Here is a 21397-nt window from a genome sequence, read left to right as displayed (position 1 = left end):
CAAGGTTCGGCGTTGAAAATGAAGTTTTCCCTCTCACGTGACAGGAAGCGACGCATTACAATGATGCACAGGCAGTTATTTGTATTTTGGAGATCAACAAATAGTTTAGGTTGGGTTCGGGTGTGTTTACTTTTGGCATATTTTGAAAGTCCAGGGCGGAAGTAGTTGTCCTTACTGCAAGACGCTTGAGCTGCGCTCATTTAAAAGGCGCGGGCGCGTGCTGGCGTGGCTTCATTTTCGCACGTTGACGCTCGAGCTCGTCAAGCATGTCCGCGGTCACTTGCCTGGTCCAGTTCCTGCTGGACCAGGACCCTTTCATCTGTACCAACTTTCCGGAACCTCGGCGGCCTCCCTCGGTGGACGTGGACGAGAACGCGCCGCTCAGTCTCCTGGTTCCGGTCGTACATAAACTGCTGGACGCGCCCCTCAAGGTGAGAAATGAAGGCGACGTCACGTCAGCACTTGCTCGTGTCCGTCGACTAATGACGTCGTTTCGCGCGACCTCGTCACAGCCGTGCCCGCGCGCGCGACCGGCGAAGAGGCCGCCGTTGTCCAATTCTGTTCGTAAAAACTAAACCGAAGCGCTCAAGTTGGCCGAACGTCGCTCGCTTTACTTGTACTTTCTTCCATGGCGTCTGCTCAACGTATTTTCATATTCGCGAGAAGGACATTTGAATAAACAAAAACATATCATTCATTCGAAATGAGCGAGAACGCAGCTGTCATCATGTTTTGTTCACTTTCCATGAGACTCCCCCCCCCCCCATGCCAATGTCAACCTCAAGTATCTCGGGGTCTTGTTGACGAGTGAGGGCAGGATGAGATCGTCTGCAGTGTCGCCCACTCGGTATCGGTCCGTTCGTTATCGGGGCCGAGTCGAAAGGCGAAGCTCTCGATATGACCGTCCCGACTCGTCGCTGTGGGTCGTGACCCGAAGAACAAGATCCCGGATACAAGCGGCCCAAATGAGTTTCCTCCCTTCGAGATCGGGCGCGAAGCTCGGTCATCCGGGAGGGACTCGGTGTCGAGCCGCTGCTCCTCCGCGTGGAGAGGAAGCAGTCGAGGTGGCTCGGGCATCCGGTTCGGATGCTTCCTGGACGCCTCCCTGGGGAGGTGTTCCGGGCATGTCCCGCCGGCGGGGACGGCGATGTGGCGCTTGCCGCACTTTCCTGCCATCGCTGGCAGTAAGTGATGTGGGTGCCAATTTGTGGTCCAAAGGAAGTAGAAAGACGAGACGCTGTCGTTCGACAAAGAGATTGTTTCACATTTGGACCTTTTTGTTGTGCTGTTTGTTGTTTGCTTTCTGCTTGTCAGCCGATGAAGGTGCAAAAATGTTGCCATCAAAGGCGTCACTTGCTTTCCATTTGGTGTTGTCAGTTTGACCTCAAGACGTCACATGACCACGCATCATGTGACGGAGGCCACAAGATGGACTTTCCTCGCCGTTCCTCCCGACGCTGTTCGCATGTCGAGTGAGACCGATGTTGACTTTGGAGACGTCCGGAGGATGTCGAGGACGAAAACGGCTTCTGCGGGCGGGGGATGTTTTTGCGTTTTGTACAAATTGTTTGGAGAAATGTTTGTTTGAATTCTGATTGGAGAAAGCCAGCAAATAAATCCAATTGATTGGATCAGTTGGTCATTTCAAAAACGTGTCCATTTGAAAATGAGCTCAATTGAGGTACGTGCACTTTGTTGTTGTTGTTTTCTGCTGCTGTATCCAAATTTGAGGTTTGAGTTTGCTCAAGTGTCACAATCACAAAACTTGATTTTGGGACGCTACAACTTGGGACGATTTCAAATCAATAAAAGTGATTGTCGTCACAGGATTTATTTTGGACTTCCTTTCAATAAATGTTTGTTACATTTAGGACTTTGATTAAAATCGAGATTGAACTTTTTTCTTTTTGTGGGGGGGGGGGCGCGTCGCCCATTCCTAATTGGCCCAATTTTGCACTTTCAAGTCGGTTGCAGTTGAACCCGGGTCAGCGGGAAGTGGAGCAACTTGATCTGGATTGTAGCTTAGCAATTAGCATGGCGTCTCCGTCTTCTCGTTTGCGTCTGGTTGCCGTTCATCGAGTCGCGCTAGCTAGCCAGCCGACAGCGGTCGCTAGCTCGCCGCTATGGCGTACGTACGTAGCAGCGAGCTAGCCGCAGGACGGCTGACAGTCGGTCGTGGGCGCCGCCTTGTTGTGTCGTTTCAATTTGTGAGATTTGTACCGGCCCAGCCGGGTCAGTGCCCATCAAATGGCGCCGTGTCCACCTGCGACCAGCGCACTCGCACTTTTGGGGAAACGTCTTTGCCGGTCACAAAATCCGAAAAGTCTTTACTTGTCACTCTTGCTCATTCATCTGTCGCATTGAAGCGCAACCTGAACATTTAGAATCGCAAACTGCCTTCTGGAATGTTCGCGTTTGGTTCGAAACTTCAACGGCACTGAAACTGTCCTCATTCCAAGTGTGTGCGTGGGGTCGGGCTGCGGAGAAGGAAAGGGGCGGAGCTTGCAAAGAGCGTGTGCGTGTGCTGATAAGAGCACCGTCTTCCTGTCACCGTGGCGACAGGAAGACCTTCTTGATGGTCGTCATGTGCAGCAACTTCAAGATGGCCGCCTAAGTCTTTTATTGTGAAAGGTCGTTTGAGCTCTTTGAAGAATGTGGATCGACCAGAAAACTTGAACTTCCTGTTCCACACACACTGGAACAAAACGGCGTGTGTGTGTTTTGTGCTGCTGAAGCGTCGTGTCGTGACGTGTCGTGTCGCGACCCCCACGTTGTGCTGTTGCGTGTGCTTTGATGTAGTTGCTGGTGGCTGTGGTGACTACGCCACAGCCTGCCTCTAATGTGTGTGCGTGTGTGTGTGTGTGTGTGTGTCAGTTGGAAGAGTGCACGTTGCAGGTGTGTCCTCAGGGTTACTACCTGGACTTGGACTCGTCTCTGTCGGAGCAGCGCGACGATCTGGAGAACTTCTACCAGGATGTGACGTAAGAAGCCGTCGTCACGACAGCGCCCGCAAACCTTTGATGGCGCCGCACACACCTGCCGATGACGTCATCTCGACAAACGAGAGTTGCCTCAACTCGCCAATTGGCAGCTTTTCCACATTTTTATTTTGCGAGCTCAAATTGTTAGCAGCAAGCGACGCGTGACGACCGCGACGGCAAAAGCGCAACACGTCCAACTTCAACACTCGTCCGTGCGCGTGCGCGTGCGCGTGCGTGAGAAAATGTGGCGACTTGCTCCTGCAAACAAACCTTCCTTCTTCTCCTTCTTTCTTAAGCCCCTCCCACTCCCGCCCCCGTTTCCACATTTGCACAATTCCAAGTTTCCACGTTCGTTTCCATGCCCTCATCCCGGCACGTCGGCGTCATGGCACATTTTTAGAACGAGAGCCGAGCGCGGGATCGACACGCGCATACTCAAGAGTCCAGTTCACAAAACACGCACACGCGCGCGTTAAAGCGCCTTCCAGCATTGGATTACAGACACACAAACGCGCACACACATTGGCACGCTCACATGCTGAACAAACTTCGAGTTCGTAGTTGACACACAAATGTTGAAGGTTCTTGCAGTTGATGCGCATTCTTACTTACTTGCTCACGGACGGACGGACGGACGTGTGTATGGACGTATGTATGTATGTATGGACGGACGGACGGACGGACGGACTGAATGACCGTCAACATCCTGAATGCGTTTGATGCTGAGCCACATGAAGGTGATTCCACTCAACAGGTGGAGACGCGCCGGTTTACCTGCCAGGTGAGTCCAAGCCGCTTCATGTGGCCAAAGTCCACCTGTGGCAGGATTGTCACTTTTGGGACCGACCTGCTGCCGGACGGCGCCGCCCACATCACGGATGCCTCCAAAAGACACCCACGCTCATAATGTTAAGCAAGTTTCTTGCTCAAAGTTTTGGCGCGCACGCACGCACGCACGCCCGCGTATCGTAACGTTTGTCATCTTTGAGTGTCGTTGATGTTGAGAATTGAACTTTGGTCCTCCCGTCTGACTTTGGCGTGTCACGTCCGTGTGTGTGTTTCCAGGAAAGGAAAGAAACCCATCTTGACCTTGAGGACACATTTGACTGTTCGAGTCCACGCCATTTTGGGTAAACATCATCATCATCATCATCATCATCATCGTACTGGTGACATTTTGCAGTCGCATGGCGAGCGAGCGTTTGTTAGCGTCCGCGGCTCGCGCTCAACTTGCTCCCGCGACGCCATTGTGGCGTTTGTGACGCGTTGGAAGCCGTTCCCCGAAATTCCGCTTGCTTAGCAGCAGTCATCAAAAAAGTGCAGCCGACGTTTCCGAGTGGACTCGACTGACGAGTTCACGTTACCGGCACCGGCACCGGCATCGGCATCGGCATCCGCTTGCTGAAAAGCGTCTTGACTTTAACCGGCCGCTAACTTGACATGAAAGTTAACACGAGCAAGAAGCGTCGCTCACTTTTTGCAATGAATCCGGCTTGATTTTGTTTGACGCGTCACGTGACGACTTTCCTTTTGTCATCTGATGCTTGATTTTCGTTTTCTCTCAAAGTTGTCGATGTCTTCAAATCCTTCTTTTGCTCGTCTTGCTTCAACTTCCACTTTTTTCTCTCGACTTTTTTTTCTTTTTTCCTTTTTGCCACTAACAGGAAATACCAGGCTCCCTTTATCGGGACCACTTCCTGTCTACGCACAGCTAACGAGTGTGCGTGTGCGCGCGCGCACACACACACTCGCCTGTCGCCATCCTGTGTGTCACACACTTCTCGTCAGCGGGTGTGTGTGTTGGCGTCACAAAACCATTTCCAAACTTTTCGACGTGTCACGATGATGACTTTGCTGGCGCGTGCGTCGGGAACGGATGAGTCGCGTCCGACCCCCGACGCGTTCCCGCAAGCGTTCGGCTCGCTGAAAAGTGACGATGGAAGCGAGTCGGCCACGAATCCTTCAAGTGGACACTCGAACCTCAAAAAGAAAGACATTTATTCTGTGTGTGATTGTTGGCGGGAGTGTTCGGCAGGATTGTTGTCACGTATGAGTCACAAAGGTCACAAGGTCACAAGGTCAGACTTGAAGCCAAGTCATGAAGTTGCTCAACGCAAACGTTCTTATTACAAATGCGTACGTGACTGAAGGAAAAACAAACCGTGTGCTTTGGCGCCGGAGGTTCGCCAATCAGAGGACTTTTTCCATCATCTGCAAAACGTTGATTTTCAAGAATCAAATAGTTGGACTCGCTGGAAATCGTTTGCGAGTCCACAAAAATCGTGTCCGCTTGGAGTGCGACATTGCAAGCCGTCTTTATTGTCAACATTGCAACTCAGTTGCTCCGAGAGGGAAACGCTCACACTTGCCAGCTGAGCAAGAAAAAAAAAAAGAGGATGCAGCTTCTTAAAGGGGAAGACGCACATTTAACTGCCCCCCCCCCTCCCATCCCAGCACAACCAGTACTCAACTCTTGAATACTCAGAGTACAAGTACCGTAGTACTTTGGAGACATCCAATTTGCCCCCCCCCACACGTCAATGACAGACATGGTGTATATATATATACACGATATCGTTTTTTTCTTTTCATGTGTAGTTGCTGATTGTAAAAGTGCTGCAAGATGACACGTCGCACCTGATGATGTCATCATTTCTTCAAAATGTCATCTAATTTGCACTGAGCTCAATTAAGAATGTAATAAATGTCCTCATTTTGCCCGTAATGTCACCAACAAATCCTTAATATACCTCATTACATTATTGAGGATTTATTACACTTTCACTTTTTTCTCCCGCCAAACTGATGATGTAAAAAATGTGTCACATGTTCATTTTCAGTCCAAAGCTCTGCTTTTTTTTGACCCTCTTCTGTACCCCAAAAAATGCGAGTGTTTACATTTTAGTGTTCAAAGTTGATTTCAACGCCCAAAGTCTTTGTTTTTCTTTTAATAGTTTCTTTTTAATTTGATTTTTAACACTGATTCCATTGTAGACAAGAGTTGATTGATTTAGTGTTAAATCTTCAGAGTTGATCAACGTAAGCTCCGCCCACTCGATCAGAGCCGCCCTGCTGCAAAGACTTCTGGGATATGATCTTTGCTTTGATTCCATTTTGGATGGACGAAGTGCACATTTTCAGGCCTTCTTCCAAATTCAGAAATTGAAAATTGTGAAATTTGGAATTGTGTGTGCGAATTTTTTGGTTCGAGACCAGAACGCGTTGTCGTCATTTGGATGTGAAACGATGATTTGCGTCAGGGTTGACGTCTTGTTTGTTGCCGTCGTCTTGCAGAGAAGTTGTACAACAGTCACGGGCCGGAGCTGCGCCGCTCGCTCTTCTCGCTCAAGCAGCTGTTCCAGGTAAGGCCGCGCCCACTCCCGTGATGTCACTTCCACATCACGGCACAATTCCCCCCCCCACAGGACGACAAGGACCTGGTTCCCGAGTTTGTGGCGTCCGAGGGTTTGACGTGTTTAGTCAAAGTCGGAGCCGAGGCCGACCACAACTACCAGAACTACATCCTGCGAGGTTACACCTGCGCACCTGCGCACCTGCGCACCTGCCCGTGCGGCGTTGCCATGGCGACCGCATCCTCCTAACGCATGTGCGCTTTCAGCTCTCAGTCAGATCATGTTGTTCGTGGACGGCATGAACGGCGTCATCAACCACAGCGAAACTCTGGAGTGGCTCTACACCCTAACAGGAAGTGAGGTCAGTCGTGTGCTGCACCTTGACGGCGTGCGTGCGTGCGTGCGTGCGTGCGAGCGAGTTGGCCAACGCCAACGATGGTTGCGGCTTGTGTGCCTTCAGTCTCGTCTGCTGGTCAAAACCGCTCTCAAGCTGCTCATCATCTTTGTGGAATATAAAGAATCCAACAGCCCCGCCCTCATCCGCGCCATCAACGCCGTGGACGCACGCAGAGGTACGCGCGCACGCACACACCGAAAAGTAAATGGCTTCTTTTCACATCCTGTCATCTTGCCACGAAAGAGGGTTCGAGTCAGTAGAGAGAAAAAAAAAGTTTGGCAGGATTCTCACTTTAAAGTGACCCTTTAACATATCTTGCATCTGTTTTTTTATTTGAATACAAATACGTTCACACCGCGGTTTGAACGGAAGCCATTTGCCATGTTTTCATATTTTTCCCACCATGAACGCGAGCCGCCAGCTGTCACACAAAAAAAGTTTCTGGGTTATTGCAACGTGCAAAGCGACGACGCCAGCGGGCCGTTTAATGTTAGCCGCAAGCTAACAACTTGAGGCTAACCGCCAATGGCCTTCGAAGATTCACGTCTGCAGCGCTTGCCAAATATTGACAAAAAAGCACCAAGAAGATCCCAAATCCACTTTTACGTTCTATCATTCAACATTTGAAAGCAGGTTTGAAAGAAGATTTCGGAAAAGTTCATCATGAAGACGGTTTTCAAGCTGGATTGAACTTGAAAGGCGTTTACACTTGAAAGTCCGTTTTTTCCAATCTGGATTCAATCCAATGACGGTATTGTGATGCACGCACGTTCTACTCGAGTACAACGAGGAAGAAAGAAGCGTTTTTGAGAGCCGGCTTCGGTTGGTACGCCAGTGCGTGTTTTGTCAGAACGTGATTGGTCGCTGGATAACAAACGTCCTGACGTGACTTGACCGAGAACACGCCAGCGCTCGCGCATGATTCAACAGACTGGCCGACATTTGTTTGTTTCAACACGAGTTGAAGAAGCGTGTGCGTGTGTTAGGCGTGCCGGCGTGGTCGTACGTGATGGACATCCTCCACGAGCGGACGGGCTGCGACGGCGAGCTGCTGGTGTTCGCCATGACCTTGGTCAACAAAACTCTGGCGGCGCTCCCCGACCAGGATTCCTTTTACGACGTCACCGACTGTCTGGAGGGTCTCCGCATGGAAGACGTCATCGGCAGGAACCTCGCCGGCGCCGACGCGCAACCCGACCTCAGGGCGCAGTTCAACATATATGAGGTAGGACACGCCCCCTTTGCCGCGCACAACATGAGCTTACAATCGGTTTTCTATCTTTTTTTAATAAAGTAAGATCAAGCACAATTGACTGCTTGACTTTCCTTCTTCATTTCAAGAGTTCGAATATTCATTGATCAAAACAAAAATAATTGTCTCTATACATCCAACCTTTAAGATGTTAATTTTTTATTTTTTTTGTAAAGCATTTTCATTCTATTTCGTCAACACAATTTTTGGTTGACTTTTGCTTCTGTTGTGATGACCCGGAATGACCTTTTGCATCGCGTCCAGACGGCCTTGCGACACGAGGACGGCGACATCTCGGACCCCTCCCCTCACCTGCGAAAAGAGCGTCGCAAGATGGCCGCCGGCGGTGAGCCGGAAGGCCGCAGAAGTCGGCGCTCGTCCAATCAGAACACGGCCGAGCCGACGACGTCCTCGGCCGGCTCCTCCCCCTGCGCGTCGTCCTCCGGCAGCCCCGCCCTCTCCGCCGCCTCCAGTCCCTCGGGATCCCTCCGAGGCTCGCCGACTCCTCCGTCGCTTTCGCCTTCGTCGCCTGCCTTGACCCCGCCCCCCCTCCATCCCCATGACGACGATGCAAAGACGTAAGTGCCTGACGCCATGGCCGCCGCGTGTTTGCGATTTAGAGTAAACCACTGATCCGAATATATGACTGGAAGCTGATGGGCCGAGACTTTTGAAGCCATGAGGCGGCCATATTGCTCTTCCTACAACCCCCCCGCCCCCGCCCCCGCCCCCGCCCCCGTCCCCGGCCTTATACTAACTGCCTATGAGCTGTACGTATACTGAATCATTTATACAGTAGTCTGCTCGTGAGATGGGAGGAGCAAGATGGCCGCCCTGTGACTTCAACAGCTAGCACAGGCGTGTATGGGCTATCAGTCATGTATTCAAATCGGTGGAGTAAACAAAACGCATACGGCTGCCGACCTCTTCACCCTTTTGGCACACGTGGCTTTCGTCCTCATCTGTTGTGTCTTTTAACCACTGGTGCCCCCCCCCCCCGTCCCCCCCCCCCCCCCACCCTGGTCCGTTTTTGTCTTTCCTGCGCGGTGTCGGCAGGGCTAGCTCTTTCCTCAGCCACCACATGTCCTCTTTGGGTGTGAGCAGGAAGTCCAGGATCTTCTCCAAGGCCCAAAGCCAGGACACGCCCACCGCCTCGCAGGACACGCCCGCTTCCAGGTTTGTACGTGCGCGTGCACTTCTGCAATACAAAACGGGCCACTAACGTGCGTGCGTGTGCGTGTGCGCAGGTCGCCTTCGGATCATCCGAGCACCAACAAGACTTCTTTTAAGTGAGTCCCGGAGATTGAATGTCAAGTTGGCATGGTGACGGGTGGGGGGGGTGTTATGTTGCCATGGCAACCAGGATGCTTAACTTCCCTGAGTTTGCAAGGGTGCGTTTGCTTGAAAACTTTTCTTTCCTCACGCAGCGAGGACGACGTTTTCCACTGGTGAGTATGCCCCGCCCACCCCTGACCCCTACTTCCTTGTTTGTGACCTCATCGGTCATGCGCCACTGTTGTGCCACTGTTGCCGCGGCAAGCCAAAGGTTAAAGTTCAAGTACCACTGACGGTCACAGCCACCTATTGGTGGGGCGACATTGCTTCTCTGCATTTGACCCCACCCCTGAGGGAGCGGTGAGCAGCAGCAGGGGCTGCGCTCGGGAATCATTTGGTGATCGAACCCCCCAATTCTAACCCTTAATGCTGAGTGTCAAGCAGGGAGGCAAATGGGTCCCAAGCGGGTTTGCCTGCTGACTTTTGGATGAGGCGTGATGGCGACACGCTAATGTCATGCATATGCTTGTGTGTGTGTGTGTGTGTGTGTGTGTGTGTGTGTGTGTGTGCGCGCACATACATGCACGCTTGTGTCTCTCTGCAGCCCAGATGAGTGTAACACGGACAGCAAGCCCGTTCTCAGGAGGTTTCAGTAAGTCCTGATGCATGCTGGGAGATGCATGGGCGTGGCTTAAGTGAGCAACTTTGGGACGTGAACGCGTCTTCCATTTGGAGTCGGTGTGTGCGTGCGTGCGTGCGTGCGTGCGTGTGTGTTGCCGAGCCAGCCGGTGTTGGTGTGAGCCATAAAATGAAGGCTGGTCTAATTGCCGGTGTGGGGTTTTGATAACAACCTGATTTGAAAACAATCAATTGATCAATCAAGTGACATATTTTCCACTGTCCCGCCTCCTCCCCTTAATTGTTTTTCACAATAAAACCTCCAAGAGATGAAAAAAACGAGACGCTTGTCGTCGTTGACGGTCAGTCAATTTGATGGGAGGAGCCATCGAAGAGTGAGCGGAGCCTGATGGCCTGGTCATGACATCACTTCCTGCTTTAACATTTGACTCCGCCATCTCACAGAGACAACTTCCTGCGCAGTTTGGCCGCCACCCAATGGGAGAAGAAGAGGCGGAGTCAACAACTGAGCTCCTCCAATCTGTCCTCGTCTGATGATGTCATCACACAGGGACCCGGGCCAAATGAGGACAAGGCCAGCAATGGAGGACTTCCTGCCAATGGTACCTTTTTACAATAAAAGCCTCTTGATAACTATGGAGACATTTAAATATTAATTTTTGTATTTTCGCTTTTATTTTTTGAATCTTTTCTTCTTTTTTTTTATTTCCCATACATGTGTGTGTGTGTGTATATATATATATATATATATATATATATATATATATATATATATATATATATAATATATATAATTTTTGGACGTGGAGAGAAGTAGACTTGACTTTATTGATCCCTTTTGAAATGACTCCCTCTGGGAAATTTACGTTTCCAGCAGCAATAAGAACAGATTGGCATGCAGACAAGAAAAAAATGTAAAAAATGAACACACTCAATAAATGAGGTTATCGCACATTGAATAAAGCATTTGTGAGCAGTGTAGCGTGTCGGTCCGACACTTGGGGAGCAGGTTCAGTCTTCTCCGGAACCTGCTGACGACAGCGGCGTGGTCCGTAATAGGCAGCAGTTTGTCCAGAGTCCTCATCTCTGCCACCGGCACCACAGAGTCCAGTTTCATGCCGACCACCGAGCCTGATGAGTTTGTCATTTGTCCGGAAATGTTTTTTGGTTTTTTTAGACCTTTTTTTATTTTCGCTCATTTTTTATTTTTTGGGGGGACATTTTTGGTCCTCCATAATTAATGAATCCATTTTAATACAGGTGCGCCGTGCCCCCCCCAGCGCGGCCCAGGTGAGGGCGCTCACTCGGCCTCGAGCGCGTCATGTGACATGCGTCCGGGCGGCGTCCAGCGTCAAGTCAGCGCGCTCTCCAACGACAGGAAGTTCTTTCTGGACATGCTCTTCTCCAACGCCTCGGCCCCCGCGGCGCCCTCCGCCACGCCCGGCCCCGATGGCGGCGGCGCCGGGGAAGATGATCGCTTCCTGCCTGGTGAGGGATGCCCCGCCCACACAATGGCCGCGCGCGCTGGGAAAGGAATGGGAAACAGTGACGGCAAGTTTGCGGCGGCAGTTTTGTTGCTGGAAGTCGTCGACTTTGGCGAACGTGGCGGCTGACTCGAACGCGTCTTCTTGCCTCAGGCGAAACGCAAAGACAGCTTCCTAAAACACCACAACGAAACGTTCATTCTGTAATGGAGTCATCTGTTGATGATTCTTTTTAATTCATCAATGAATTGGATTTAAAAATAATCATTTCCATCCTTTTCCCCCCAAAACAAATTGACGGTTCGGTAGCATTTGTCAGAAATTGGAGTTGTCAAGTTGGACAATTTTACTGGAAAAGATCTAAACGTGATCCAAAAATAATGATCTATTCATTCTGACGCTCTTTTGACGCAATCCCGACGGAAATTCTGCTCTCGTTGGACTCGCTCCTCCTGATGCTGGCGCTTCGAAATATTGACGGCCGTCAATAGCGTTGCGAAGTCGCGTGGCGGCCGGCGAGTCGCAACGTGCGGCGCGGCGGATGTGTAACGTCCATCTTTGTTTTCCCGCTCAGGCGACGGCGAGACGGGGGGGTCGCGAGGGGGTCGGGTGCTGCAGCGCCTGTCCAGCTTCCAAGCGCACTCGCTGGAGTCCGCCGCTCCGAGCGAGAGCAGCGCCTCCCGCAGGGCCGAGCTGGAAGGGCTGGAAGGCTCCGCCCAGGTGGCGCTGGCGAGGCTGGCGGAAGAGAAACAGGTGCGTGCGTGTGCGTGCCTGTCTCTTTTTTTGTTGTGCTGTCTTTTGCTCATGTCGCCTCCTGCTGGTAAAAGAAAGTGTTATTGATGGAGTCCTACAAGAATGCTGCTGATTGGCTGTGTTGTTTGTGGGTGTGGCTAATTAACATTGTGTGTGCGTGTGTGTGTGTTGCAAAGCGTTACGTGCGCCAGCAGAGCAGCGTGGACTTGGAGGGTCCCGCCCACCGCCTGGAGAGCACCCAGATGACCCCGCTGGGTCCCGGGGACGCGTGGGACCACCTTCAGCCGAGCGGCGCCAGCCTCCGTATCAAAGACTTGGACTTCTCGGACCTGCTGGACGAGGAGGACATCGACGTTCTGGACATGGACACCTCAGACTCCGCCCCTTCCTGCAGTTCTGCGCCGGCGGCCTTAGGGGGGGCTCCTCCTCCTCCTCCTCCTCCCCCGCCCCCACCCCTTGGAAGTACTGTCCCTTTGCCGCCGCCCCTCCCTGGCAGCCTGGCACCTCCTCCTCCCCCTCCCCTCCCTGGCGGTCCGGCACCTCCTCCTCCCCCTCCCCTCCCTGGCAGCCTGGCTCCGCCTCCGCCGCCCCTCCCTGGCAGTCCGGCACCTCCCCCTCCTCCCTCAACCGGGGCGACATCGCCATTTGGGAAGAAGAAGAAGAAGACGGTGAAGTTGTTCTGGCGCGAACTGAAGCCGACGGAGCCGCCGGCCAAGTGTCGCTTTGGCCGGGGTACGGTGTGGGCGTCCCTGGACAAGGTGCAAGTGGACACGGGGCGGCTGGAGCACCTGTTTGAGTCCAAAGCCAAAGAGACGCCCATTGTCAAGGTGAGCTTGGATGTTGAATTGGCTTCAACTTGATTTCTTCCTGGAGGTTGCGGAATTATGGGAGAGAATCGGAATGGCGAAAGATCAGGGTTATTATAGTTTGGGGGGGGGGGGGGGGGGGGGGGTCTGAATCGTTTTTTATTTTTTTTTAATTGGCACTAAGCAACTTTGAAGAGGATGCTAAGAACATTGGCAGGCAAAAAAACGGCAAATGTGCCGACTGCTTTATGGCACACGTCGTCCCTTTCGCCATTCGTTACCAAGACGGAAGTCCGTTTGAACGTCGACGCACAATTACTACTTTCCTGGCAGAAGCTGCAAAACAACTGAAAAGTTTTGTCCGAGAAGACAAAAAAGGGAAGCTCGCCGGTTAAAAGGACAGTCGAGAATCAACATTGGTCCGGATTTCCCTCGCTGGCATGAGCTCAAAAAGGACACAATGTGCTTGTCCTCATGGGAAATGAAGTCTTCCCTCAGTCAACTGAAAGTGTTGCTTGAAATGAAAAAGTAGACGAGCGCCGCTATTTATTGGAGCCAAAAGTCGAGCACGCAAAAGGAGCGCCGTCATCTGAAGGTGTTTTACTTTTGGCTGCCTCGAGACGACGTCACTTTCGTGTGAAACATTTTCCAACATTCGGTAAATAAATATCTTTCGCATCATCCCCAAGAGCGCATTTATAAAACGAAGGACATTTTCACTCGAATTATTATCGTTAGTTCTGTGAACATAAAATGTCGTCGTTTTTATTTGATGGTTTTCTTGAATTTTAGTCCGTTCGTTTCCGTTCACTAAAATAACCTCGTTCACGATCGAATGACTTGATGAGGGCCTTTGGCGGGAATGCGGCCTTCCTCTCTGATCTCAGATCGAGATTTGGGTCTGCAGTCCCAGAGCAAACGCTGAACCGCCATGTCAAGAGGACGAAGGCGGGACGAGGGCCGTCCCGGGCTCTTCTTCTTCTTCTTTGGCTTTCCTTCCCGTTTGTTGCCGTCTCCACTTTGAGGCTCGTGTCATTTGTGCGTAGAAAGCGGCGGAGAGCAAGAAGTCTGAGATCCTGGTCCTGGACTCCAAGAGGTCCAACGCCATCAACATCGGGATGACGGTCCTGCCCGCCGTTCACGTCATCAAGGCCGCCATCCTCAACTTTGACGAGTTTGCCATCAGCAAGGAGGGCATCGAGGTATGTGCCGTCTCCGCTCGCTCATCTGGGCTGAGAACGATCTGAGCTCGACTCGAGCCAAAAGTCAAACCCGCCAACGCCGAGCGGTCCGTTCGAACGCGCTGCACGTCAGAGACGCAAATTCCAGCAGAAGATTCAAGAATTATGAATGAAGATGCAAACGGAAATCATGCAAACGTGACGACGGAGCGCTTGCAAGTGGGAGGGGCACCAAAAAATCCATTCTGCCACGCCCTTCGCACTGACGGCCAGCAGAGGGAGCTCTCACACTTGCCATGACGAGGCGGGGCCACTTTGAAAATCCAAGTCAAGGGGAAGAAGTGCAAATGGCGAGCGTTGACAGCGTTGGCCTTTTTCGCATTTCTTCAAAATCAAAGCTGAAACAATTTGACCTTTTGCGTCTCTTTTGACCTCGCGTGCGGATTGGAAAGGTTGAGCAAATTTCAAATGGTGGGCGGGGCAAGGCCGACTTCTTCCTCTCCGGTGTTGTCGTTAGAGCTCGGCAGAACTTGGAAAGCAAAAAAAGCCCAAAAGCCCAAAAGCCGGTGCGTGTCATTTACAACTCGTGAATGCAAATGAGCTCTGACCCAAAAGGGGTCAAATTGACCTGCGTGTGTGTGCGTGTGCGTGTGCGGAGCAGAAGATCCTGACCATGACGCCCACGGAGGAGGAGAAGCAGAAGATCCAGGAGGCCCAGTTGGCCAACGGCGACGTCCCGCTGGGGCCGGCCGAGCGCTTCCTCGCCAGCCTGGCCTCCGTCAGCGCCTTGACCCCCCGCCTGCAGCTTTGGTCCTTCAAGCTCAACTACGAGGCTCTGGAGAAGGTCACGCGCGGGCGGGAAGCCGCTTGGGTCCAACGCATCCTCGTTTGTCGTGTCGATGCTGACGTGTTTTTTGCGCGGCAGGAGATCGCCGAGCCGCTGTTCGACCTGAAGCTCGCCATGGAGCAGCTGGCCGCCAATCGGACCTTCGGGAGGATCCTGGCCACGCTGCTCGCCATCGGAAACTTCCTCAACGGCTCCCGCGTCAGCTCATTTGCATATTAGCACGTTTGCTTTGGCTTGGCTGGACTCGACGGCGTCTGATGCGTGCGTGCGTGCGTGCGTGCAGGCTGCGGGCTTCGAGCTGGCCTACCTGGAGAAGGTGACGGAGGTCAAGGACACGGTCCACAGGCAGTCTCTGCTTCATCACACCTGCAACTTCATCACGGAAAATCACCCGCAATCCTCCGACGTCTACTCCGAGATCCCCGCCGTCACGCGCTCCGCCAAGGTCAGGCTGGTCGCTCGCTGCTCGCTTTTCTCAACTTTTTCTTTTTTGGGAATCTCTTTTTTGCCATTCCTCATCTTTTTGCCCTTTTTTCATTTCCTTTCGTTTGTGACGTCTCATTGAACCTCCTTTTTTCTTTTTCTTTTCTTCTTTTTCATTTCATGTCATCTCTGTCTCATTTGTCATCTTTGTTCGTTCCTTCTTTTATTAACTCATTAACTGGCAGCCATTTTGACTGAAGCCACCTCCTTCGCTCCCGGCTGTATGACTGGATTTGGACTGATTTTGCCAGGCCCACAGAATATTGTCTTCTATTGCTATCGAAACCAAAAGAAAGATTACAGTCGGTACATTTCTATCTGTTTGGCTTTTTCAGCGGTTCAGAAATGAGCTAAGTTTCATCATTATTCACAAATCCGAAAAGAACTGTTTTTTTTTCAACATGGCCCTGGTTGATCTCTTATGCTCTGCTGCCACCTGCTGGCCGTTTTTGTAATGACGACATTGCTTTAAGTGACCTCTTCAGTTGAGGCGGCATCAAAGCCTTCAGTTGCGCTCCAGCATAAAAACATCAAACCGCTTCGCATGAATGCGTTTTTGGGCGTTCATGTCTTTTTTTTCATTCTATTTTGGATGCTTTTTTTTCCCCCTCTTTCATTTCATTGAACGCATCTCTAACGTGGAATCGGTCCCTGACGGGGTCTTTGTCCCGTCTGGCCTTTCCATCCTGTTGGCGTCCTCGTTTGAAGCGGTTTTGTCCTCCCCAGGTGGACTTTGAGCTTCTGGCCGCGAATCTGGTCCAGCTGGAGAGACGCTGCAAAGCATCCTGGGAAAACCTGAAGGTGGTCTCCAAGCACGAGACCAAAAGCGCCCTGAAGAACAAGATGGCCGACTTCCTGAAGGACTGCACGCAGCGGATCGTAATCCTCAAGGTGGTCCACAGGCGAGTCATCAACAGGTGAGCAAACGCGCCGGGAAGCAAACGCGCGCATGCTAATGGTACGAACGAACGGAGACGCTCAGAAGAGTCGTCCCGGGAAGGCCCGATGGCTGCGGCAGACATTTTGAACATCTGGATGCCGTCCGTCCCTCGCACCTTTTCCGTTGGCGTTCGCCCGCCTGGACCTGAAGGCAAAGAAGAAGACAAATTCATTTGGTTCGATTCCAAGTCCCCCGAAAGACAAACTTGAACCCGGCGCTCCGCAACTCCTCAAGCGGGTTTTCTTTTCTTTCCGTTAGTTTTTTCAATTGCGGTCAAAGTTTGACGTCGTAATCTGCAAATGCAACATCGTGCGCTTCCTTGACTCGGGGAAGAGCCCGACTTGGGACTGCCGTCGACAATTAGCATTAGCGTTAGCTGCAACCTCCATCGGCCTCACATCAGCCGCAAGCGTGTAACTGTTGAACCCTGGCAAGGAGATGATGATGATTCGAAATGAGCATTCGGTGGGGAAAGCGAATGTTAGCATCGAGTTCCCGTTGCAGGGAAGACGAATGCTAACGTTAGCGTGGCGCGCGCGTCCGTCAGGTTCCACTCGTTCCTGCTTTTCCTGGGTCAGCCGGCGGCGGCGGCGCGCGACACCAAGGTCACCTCCTTCTGCCGCATCATCAGCGAGTTCTCGCTGGAGTATCGCACCACGCGAGAGAGAGTTCTGGCGCTGAAGAGCAAGAGGGACAAACACCGAGAGAGGACCAAGACGCGAGGCAAGATGATCACCGAGGTAAGCGCGCCTGCGTGCGTGCGTGCGTGCGCGCGCATTCACGTGCGTCTCCACCACTCGTCACCACGATGGGAAGTAACCAAGTACAAATACTTTGTTACTTACCTTAGTGTTTATTTTTTAGAGTACTTTTAAAAACAGTATCTGTACTTTTGACTCCATTTTCGGGGGGGGGGGGGGACGGCACGGCACGGCGGTCACTAGGGCTGCGTATTTGCCAACAACCTCACGCTAGCATGCGTATCACCATACAGGGCTCACGATACGTATCGCGATACGTATCGTGTCCCGTCGCATGTCTTTTTAAGACGTGTCCCCACATTTGACATTTCTTTTTTTATTATAGGAGCCATATTTCGATCTAAATGATGTTTATTATGCTGGATGTCAAAAAAGCTCGTTGACTCACCGGGAAACGAGTAGAAATTCAAGCATTCAAATGACAGCTTTGAAATATTTGGGGAAATAAAAACATGTTTTTTTTCATATTTGGTTTTTGAAAATGGAAACACGAAGAAACACGTTAAGTTCAAGTCGATCAAAAAATGTTGCTGGTCTTCCAGGCCGTGTATTCGCGTCGCGGCGTTTTTTGGGAGATCTTTTTCCCGCGGCTTGCGTCGCCATCCGCGCGTGCGCCGAATGTTTGTCATCACAAACCAACGTTTGTACAAACTGCGGCCAAAGTCAAGATTTCTTCGGCGTCCGTCGGCCAACGACGTTCGGCGTCGTCCTCTGCACTCGATCACATACCTCAAGTTGTTAAAAAAGAAGACAATAAAAGGGGCGCGGATGCGTTTGCATGCCGGGTTTGTGTGCGTGCGTGATGAGGGTGAGGGTGCGAGAGCGTGGGAAAAAAGGGGATCAAAAAAGAAGTCAAGCTTTTGTAAGATTTGGTATTTATCCTCTTTGGTGTCCTCTATGCGCCGTTTATTGACCGTTTTCAATGTGTGCGCTGACAGCTCTGATCCGCATATATACAGATCGGCGGCTGACAGTCGGTGCTTGTGTACGGCTAACTACTGCCACCTAGAGGCTTGGCATGCATCTCAGTGGAAGCGACGCTCGCTGATTGGGGAGGATTTGTTGTCGGAAGCGTTGCCACCTTAAGGTCTGGAATCGTTGTGAACGTACTTAAAGAGGACTTTCTACATTGGAGGATGGAAATATCCGTTCTTAAAAAGAAGCTGCCAGTGTCCAATCACTGGTGATTTCATTTGTGGGACGCCTTCACGTGGCCACTTTTTTTCAAGATGAAGTCAATTGTGTGCACCCGCGTCTCTTTTCCGCTGCAACGACGTGCACTTAATTGAAGCAATTCACTTCAGAGGCGTTGCAAGCAATCGGTGCTGAACTGCTTAAATGATGCGCAATATCGATTGTGACGATCGCGTATCGCAACCGTTCGCGAATTGCAAAGAACCCGCAACGACATTTGGGATTTTTGGAGCACAACCGCCCCAAACTTTGACTTTGGCCAAAGTCATTTTGTATGCGAGTAATTGTCCATTTACTCAAGTAGCAAATGTCAGCACTTTTCCCATCTGTGCTCGTCGCAGACGGAGAAGTTCTCCTTCTCCGTGGCGCTGGAGGCGGAGTCTGAGCAGGAGGCGGAGCACCACAACATGACGCAGATGCTGACGGAATCCGATGAGCGAGCGCCGAGACGTTCGCGCACCGCCCGCGGTAAGAACACATCGAAAGCAAAGCCACGCTAATCAATCGGTCCAGGTGCAAAGATGTCATGCTAACGAGATGCTAACGAGAAGACCGGCAAGTAAACCGACAGGTCGCTCGATTCCACTTTCTGATGAGCAATTCTCATTTTGGGCTGCGGATTTTCTCCATCGCATCCAAATTTGGAGCGCTCGTTTTCTTCCAGAAATTGGACGAATCCTGCTGACGGCCGCGCACCGATACCCGGCCTTAGTTGCGGACGTGGATACTCGCGGAGGCAGCCCTCTTGTGGCCACTTTAACATCGGGAAGTGCAAATGAGAAGAATTGAAATTGATGAGATTTGAAGGGGAAAAAAAGTTTTTCATTCTTTTTTTATTTTATGCATCAAAAGTACACGCGGGATCAGTACTTGCTCCCAGTATCGGTGACTACTCAAGATTCGAGTACTTGTCCTGGTATCGCTATGCAAAAAAAAAGAAAAAGTGGCATTGAGCAAACCTTCAAAATTGCGCTTGTTTGATCAAATGCGGCAAAATCTGAAAGAAATGAACACTCGTCCATCTTTTCCAAAATGGCGGCTGTTGCGTGCAAGTCGTTGAGTTTGTTTGTTTTTGTCTCAACTTGATGCTCATGAGTTGAATTTCGTGGAGAGAAAAAAACAACCAGTTGCAATTTTGGAATCGGCCTCACTCAATATTTGATTGGAACCCGCCGTTGCTGATTTTTTCTTTTCGTCACAAATCGAATGCGGTTAAGCGGAACTTTCACTTTTCTTGATTTTGCGCGCGTCAGGTTGTGCGGGTTCGAGTGCGGGCCGCCAGCGGAGTCCGTCTCCTCCGTGGCGGTCTTCGTCGCCTCAGGATGAAGACGACATCATGGAGCGTCTGGTCAAGTCGGTCACCCGCAACCCGTCGGCCAGGGCGTCCAGTCCCAAAAGCCGCAAGCGCTCCCGACTCAACAGGAAGTCCAGTAAGTGAAAGCGGAGAAACGCCGTCCTCCGTTGCTGCCTGTCAAGGTTATCTTGTCTTGTGCTCCAAACACGCTAATCCGCGCTCAGCTGATTGCAATCGCAAGTGAGCGCCGGCCATCGCGGCGCCATCGCGGCGGGCACCTTAAGTCTGTTTGACGACAAAAAGTCACCACACAACTCCTCGTATGGCGCACGCACGCACGCACGCACGCACGCACGCACGCACCAATCTCAAAGACAGCAACAGATTAGCAAGCCGCGGTCGGCAGTGGCAACCGTCAAGATGGTTCCTCAAGCTGCAGTGGCACCATTGATTGATTGATCGATTGATTGATTGAAGCGGGCCGCCGTGACTGTTGACCCGAGTTTGCATCTGCGAGCTTGAGGCGATGGCGCTTGCGGCGCTTTGTGACGACCATCCCAGCTGGCTTTGATGACGCAATTTGATTGCAAATCATCTTTTTCTTCTTGAGCTTCGACTTCAAACTTTTGTTGCACTAAAATGCACCAAAATTCAACCCAAAAAGTCCACGAAAAAGAAGAAAAAAAGAAAAAAGCTACAAACTCACCGAGCTGCCGAAAAAGCTCATTAGAAGCAATTCATTAAAAAAAGAAGCAAATTTCCAATTCAAACTCTTCTCACCACACGCGCGCGCGCGTTAGCGTTAGCATGCTAATGTTTGCATATGTGTGTGCGTGCGCGCAGTGAGGAGGACCCTGAAGAGCGGCGTGAGCGTGGACGTGATCCAGGCTTTGGGACTCAACAAGAGCGGCGCCGACGTCTGACGTCCGACGATGACGTCCGACGACGACGTCTGACGTCTGACGTCGCTTCAACAAACGTTTTTTCAACAGCCAAACTTTGGCCTTTTTGCTTTTCTCAACTTTCTTTTGACAAATGTCACGTTTTTGTGTCACTCCACGTTCACAAGCATGTTTCTAAACCTTGAACCTCAAGTCATCACTTAGCTGATGTTGCACAGGTGTGTGTGCGTGTGTGCGCACGTGTGTGTGTGTTTATGCAAATCAGCGACCACTTGGATGTTTTTTTTTTTGCTTGCTCGCTCACTGACTTGACTTGATGTTTTTTTGTTCCACTTTTCAACACTTAAGGAATTAAAAAATATGTATTTTTGTGCAGGTTTTTAATATTTTTAACTTAAATGAAAGTTTGTTGTTGTCAACATGCAAAACGTACAATAAATGAATTTGGAATACTTATTGGCGAGACGCGTGAATGTTTTTATTAATACGAGCTTACAAAAATCAGGAAGAAAATGAAAACCACCTTCTACGCAAACATTCCAAAAGCACCGCCACTCGGAACACAACCCCCCCCGCCAACACCCCCCCCCCCCCCCCCCATCTCCCGTGTCGGCGCAAAAAGAACAATTCAAATGTTCCAAATTGACGAAATGGAATCTTTCCATGCTCGTCCTCAATATCGATTTGATAGCTTTGAAAAGAAAATGTTTTCTCCCGAACGGACTCTTTTCTAATGCGAGTCGCAGAAATGAAATCCAATTTGCATTCGAAACAAACAAACGTTCGAAAACGACGTCGAGTCCAAAGAGTTGACATTTTCTTCGTAAGCGGAACATTGAACGAGTTGAAAATGCA

General features: G+C 51.1%; 1 protein-coding gene across 7 annotated transcripts; it reads left to right on the top strand.

The window, feature by feature from the left end:
• The first annotated feature begins 216 nt into the window (after positions 1-216).
• Positions 217-20998, top strand: fhod1 (formin homology 2 domain containing 1). Of its 7 annotated transcripts, none has more exons than XM_086071161.1 (26): positions 217-431; positions 2875-2981; positions 4047-4111; positions 6276-6343; positions 6407-6512; positions 6601-6695; positions 6795-6906; positions 7718-7956; positions 8248-8561; positions 9088-9159; positions 9231-9272; positions 9411-9431; positions 9863-9910; positions 10342-10499; positions 11158-11385; positions 11956-12134; positions 12311-12961; positions 13987-14142; positions 14783-14965; positions 15047-15166; positions 15252-15413; positions 16178-16368; positions 16939-17131; positions 18688-18814; positions 19600-19776; positions 20484-20998. In XM_086071161.1, exons 1-26 carry the CDS (start codon positions 267-269, stop codon positions 20561-20563), a joined length of 4059 nt encoding a protein of 1352 aa, XP_085927287.1. In that variant the 5' UTR covers positions 217-266; the 3' UTR covers positions 20564-20998. The 7 variants fall into 7 exon arrangements, with proteins under 7 accessions (XP_085927287.1, XP_085927285.1, XP_085927289.1 ...); XM_086071159.1 differs by having other exon boundaries at positions 9040-9159; XM_086071163.1 differs by lacking the exon at positions 9411-9431.
• Positions 20999-21397: the final 399 nt, after the last annotated feature.

The sequence above is a fragment of the Leptonotus elevatus genome, chromosome 3 (genome assembly GCF_054856555.1).
Source record: "Leptonotus elevatus isolate MCC_2025b chromosome 3, RoL_Lele_1.0, whole genome shotgun sequence".
Taxonomy (NCBI): domain Eukaryota; kingdom Metazoa; phylum Chordata; class Actinopteri; order Syngnathiformes; family Syngnathidae; genus Leptonotus; species Leptonotus elevatus.
The sequence above is the reverse complement of the archived record's forward strand: the minus strand, read 5'-3'. Positions and strand labels throughout refer to the sequence as shown.